The 4,697-nt window shown below is 35.9% G+C and overlaps 1 protein-coding gene across 1 annotated transcript; it reads right to left on the bottom strand.

The window, feature by feature from the left end:
- Nucleotides 1-1,573: 1,573 nt before the first annotated feature.
- Nucleotides 1,574-3,197, bottom strand: LOC102809578 (uncharacterized). Its single transcript, XM_006812260.3, has 3 exons — nt 2,821-3,197; nt 2,330-2,420; nt 1,574-1,969 (listed from the first exon to the last, which is right to left on the bottom strand). Exons 1-3 carry the CDS (start codon nt 3,133-3,135, stop codon nt 1,743-1,745), a joined length of 633 nt encoding a protein of 210 aa, XP_006812323.1. The 5' UTR covers nt 3,136-3,197; the 3' UTR covers nt 1,574-1,742.
- Between the last annotated feature and the right edge of the window lie 1,500 nt (nt 3,198-4,697).

The following is a 4,697-nucleotide window of genomic DNA, read 5'->3' as shown; positions in this document are numbered from 1 at the left end:
CTATCCGAACCAGTGCAATTTGCGCGATTTGGGCCCAGTTTGTTCTTACAAGCTTTCTAAGTTTCATTTATCATTATTTAGTAAACAGGTCTCTGAAACGATTTAATATATCCGTAAAATACGTGGCAATCGACAATTGACTTCGAAACGTTCGAAATTTCGAACAAACTCCCGGCACACCTAGCGCGATATGCGTCAGATCGGTGTAGAAGACGCCGAACTGCAGTCAGACCACCTAGAAATATGGCGTTGAGTTCGGTCGTGAGCATTTTCTCCGCATTCGTATCCGCACAGAGATCGATGTAAATTTTATTATAATAGGAGATAAGCAATTTCAAAGATAAATGCAACAAGTTTTCAACCCAAGATAGTTATTTAGAACGCCGTTAGAGACGTTTTCATTACAGCTACTGGGCCTTTAATGTTAAAAAATCATTATAATGAAGCATCATTTTCTGGATCCATACTTCTGATATGTTTATGTTCAAACTATATTACTATAAACAAAATTATATATCATAAATTTGATAACTAACTGGGACTGTGCCATGCATGGCTTGTTATTATAAATCTGGCAGCAAAAAAAAGAATTTGACTGTTCATATGTATGAATACATTACAGATGTCTACTTATTATGAGTCATATTTACATCACGTCTTTACACTTTTCTTTGTTTACATCAGAGACATCAACAATGCATGATGTACATACAATCACAGGCACAGGCATAATTTTTGTAAATTTTCACTTTTTGCCAGCATTTCAGGCTACTGACTAAAAGCATACATTTCTAACAATAATCTTATAAGGTTATCCCAAAGTATGCAGTCAGGCAAATCAGGATTGCATTGAAGCTTACCATACTGACTACATGTAATCTTTACAGTGTTCTTATAATAATCTCATACATTGCTTATCTTGATATCTTTTATGATTGCCTCATATTTACATGCATTACCAAATCATTATTAATAATCCAACATGTTGTTGACAGTAAAAGATACTTTCCAGTGTTGAATGTTTTGTATTTTACGCTGAAATCAACAGAGCCATGAGCATTACAAAATAGGAGTGATACACTATAAGACTGTACAGAGACTGAATTTCTGTTCCATTGATTAAGTTTATTACAACAGCTAACTAAAAATAATAACTAGTAATTGTAATAATTTTTTTACAAAACAGTAAATAGCTGATAACATTTAGTCAGGACAGATCTCTTAAAGTGAGCACTTAGCAGAATGAAAACAGTTGGCTTATAAATATTTGTTGAAATAACATTGACCCATGTTGGTTCAAACATCTACTGCTGGCAAAGATTGGAATACAACACAACACTTATTGCTACAAAATACATATTCAACAACTATAATAATTGTTATAATAATTTCTGATGGGATCAATGTATTAAGGTGGTAATATTTATTAAAATTAATTTCTACATAACTATCCTGGTATTGCAATTATTCCCCCAATTCATTTGACAACATTATAAAAGTCAATTTTATTTTCATGCAAGTCCCAATCCACACATGTTTCTATGCTATCAAGGCAATAATTGACAAACATATATTTTGTTGTATAACATTTTATAGCGTTTGTTGCCCCAATGCATCATGGTTTGAAATCCAAGACTATCTATATATCTGGTTACAGTTTCCAGTGAAGATAATCTGAATTCCACTGTACACATTGTACACCCTCATTATAGCTAAGAATGAATCATCATAAAACACAATATTTAGAACTCTGGTACCCAGCCGCACTGTGTACATAGTTTATTACAGCTACCATGGTGTTGTGTACAGCCTTTGTATCTTGCTATCACAGTACTAGGTAAGTTAGTGTGTGTTGCATCACAGTATGGCGGTACCTTGGTGTGTTTACATGCACAAAGCTGGTACAGAGTTTGCTGCTTCTTTGGTACAGTCCATTTGAGAGGTCTGAAACCAGTTCCTTTATGTGATCCTGAAACGTACACAAAACAAATAATTACTGACAGATGAAACACCCTACTACAACTAATAACTTGAAGTCTAAATGTATTAATTTCACCATTCAATGCAGTCACTGGTTAAAATCCACTGTTCAATAACTCAATCTGGAATTAAAGGAAAAACTCACTGGGACTATGACATGCAATAATTTGCTTGGCCTCACATGCTATGTATCATTACTGCCTATATGTTTGAGTGTTCTTCCATGGCATCTCAACTGACACAAAATTAAGTCCAGAGAAATCACATACAAAAACTGTTAACAAAATCCAGCCAAAATTCACTGTCCTAACATTTTGTGAAAGTAAAGGAATGTTTAGAAATTACTCACCATCGCACCAAGGTTGTTTTTTACTCAAACCACAGACGCACCAATGTTTTGTGTCCCCAGGTTTCAAACCATAACAATTACAAGGTCCATACTGTAATATGTAATAATATTTGCTTGAGAGATTTATATGGATTTGTTGCAAATGAGATATAACCACACGAGGCACTGTCGGTGAATAGATGATTGTACATATTCTTGTACACATACATTTGCATGCAATCAGATAACAACACGTAATATTTATATATATATACGTAGAATGCATTTTCGACCAAGAGAGTACTAATAGTGCACACAAATTGTTTCGACGGTCATTCGAGGGCTGATCCCTATTTTATGCTACAACCTACAAAGGACTAAGGCCACATTCAATCAGCTGGCAAGCTCGGGTTGTATAAGACGGTCCAAATGTACAATTTCATATGTACGGGATAGCGGCTATGTGTGAATGAAGCCAGTCCCGATTGGCGAGAGTGCCGATCTATTTATACCTGCGCAACAGCGGGAACTAATGCCTTTGGTTGGGTGCTGTCATCTGTCGGTTCCTTGCCCTCGGTTGTCATTGAACGGAAAATAGGGTGGACTTTACGTGTTGTGTCAAGATATATTCGACGATATATAAAGCCTGCCATGGATTGTAACAGAGCAGAACGCCAGACGAAATCATCAGGTGACCTATCACATGACTGTCCATCATCATTCTCCTTCCCAGAGCTCTTTGCGGTTACAGCGAAAGTATAAAACCGCGTGGAGATAAATTCGTAGAAATAGAACTCTGCGTGAGAGACTGGGTCATCAGATGTCATAATCAAAGCGAGGAAAGTATAAAAAGAAACAGTTTAATCACTGTTGACTCGAATATGGGACACATAGCGACGTATACAACGCATGAAAATACATTGTTTGTTAACATGAAATTCGAACACGAGCTGGGCATCAACCACCAGTTGAGCGAGGCTAACCGAGTCGTGACCTCGATGTGGTTCGTAACCAGTCTTGTGATTGGTTGTTGACAAGTGCTGAACAGGCCACTGTGCCATGCGTTCGGGCAAACCGTTAGGAATTCCTAAATGGAGTAAATTTGTGTAGTTTTCTTGATTTATTCTGCAGATATGGGTAAAATGTAGGTAAGGCTTTGACGAAATTCGAAGGAGTAACTAATATTCTTCAACCTGGTATTTTTTTTAGATTTTATTTTTCATTCCTTTCGTCTATTTTTCGAGTTTAAAAAATGTTAGCTGGCTGGAGCCTTCATCCCTTGTCCATTTCTTACACTAGATACCAGCCGATACCCCCCCCCCCCCCGCTCATAGGGAGTGCGTACAGTTGATCATAGTTCCTGGGCTCCCTGTGGTATGATCATTGGGATGACTTTTTTCAGTGTTCCAAACCACTCTCATAAAACACATTACTTTGTGAGATGAAGTTTACACATACTATACTAACTCATATTATTCCGATATTTCAAAAGAGTATATTTACACTAGTAAATTAAAAAAAATTAACAGCCTTCTGTTATTTCTTGCAAAGCTGAGGTACCATATATCACTCGGTATAAGGCTCGAATATGTAATTTCTGAACGGAAAAGAAAAGACAATTGATTTTACAGTCTAGATTCTAGATGTTATACACGCATACATTATGAATGGGTTGTAATTTGTCATTATTTGTATCCTGTGCTGTTATGTAACAATTTATTTGAAATATAATAAAACAAAAATAAACATTTAAATACAAAACAGGATATTGTGACATTTATTGTGAGTGGACAGTCGCAATTGTTATATGTCACTTGAAAGATTGCACATTCATTATGGGCGTAGACAATGTTAAGCTCTCGTGCAAATCACACATAAAATAAAGGCAAAAACAAAGTTAAACAAACAACACGGAAAAAGCAAATCCAAATTAATAAATAGAAAATTTGAAAAAAAAAATATGTTCATGATCTTTTACAAACAAAGCACATTTGGGAGGAAGGGATGGAAATATTGAGTGTGAAACTGGGATTGGCTTTACAATGAAATAGCGACCAAACATAAAAAATGTCCACCACTGAAACATGACATTTCATTGATAACCAGAGATTGTCCGACCTGTACATCCAACCTATCTAGCGACAAACACTTCTGTCAAATTTTAAAGTAGAATGCAATGCAGGGACAAAAATCAATTTCTGGAGTAGAATATAGTGATAACTTTAGTTAGCCCGTTCAGCATGCTTGGGTAAATATAGATGAAGTAGAGTAGAATGTAGTGACATAGTTAGATTGCTGGATTCTAGAGTAGATTATAGTGGTACATTGCCAAATGTTGGCCTAAACTACTGTTGCAAAGTTAGATGGCCCATTTCTTGGGCAAGATACA

The sequence above is a fragment of the Saccoglossus kowalevskii genome, chromosome 11 (genome assembly GCF_978046115.1).
Source record: "Saccoglossus kowalevskii chromosome 11, keSacKowa6.1, whole genome shotgun sequence".
In the NCBI taxonomy this organism is placed as follows: domain Eukaryota; kingdom Metazoa; phylum Hemichordata; class Enteropneusta; family Harrimaniidae; genus Saccoglossus; species Saccoglossus kowalevskii.
This window is presented reverse-complemented; position numbering and strand designations above follow the sequence as displayed.

Excerpts from the sequence above, each read along its gene's own strand:
- LOC102809578 (XM_006812260.3), bottom strand. The coding sequence starts at position 3,135 with ATGACATCTGATGACCCAGTCTCTCACGCAGAGTTCTATTTCTACGAA. Across the intron at positions 2,421-2,820 it reads TAGTTCCCGCTGTTGCGCAG|TATGGACCTTGTAATTGTTA; the intron begins GTATAAATAGAT and ends TACATATTACAG. Across the intron at positions 1,970-2,329 it reads AAAACAACCTTGGTGCGATG|GATCACATAAAGGAACTGGT; the intron begins GTGAGTAATTTC and ends TGTACGTTTCAG.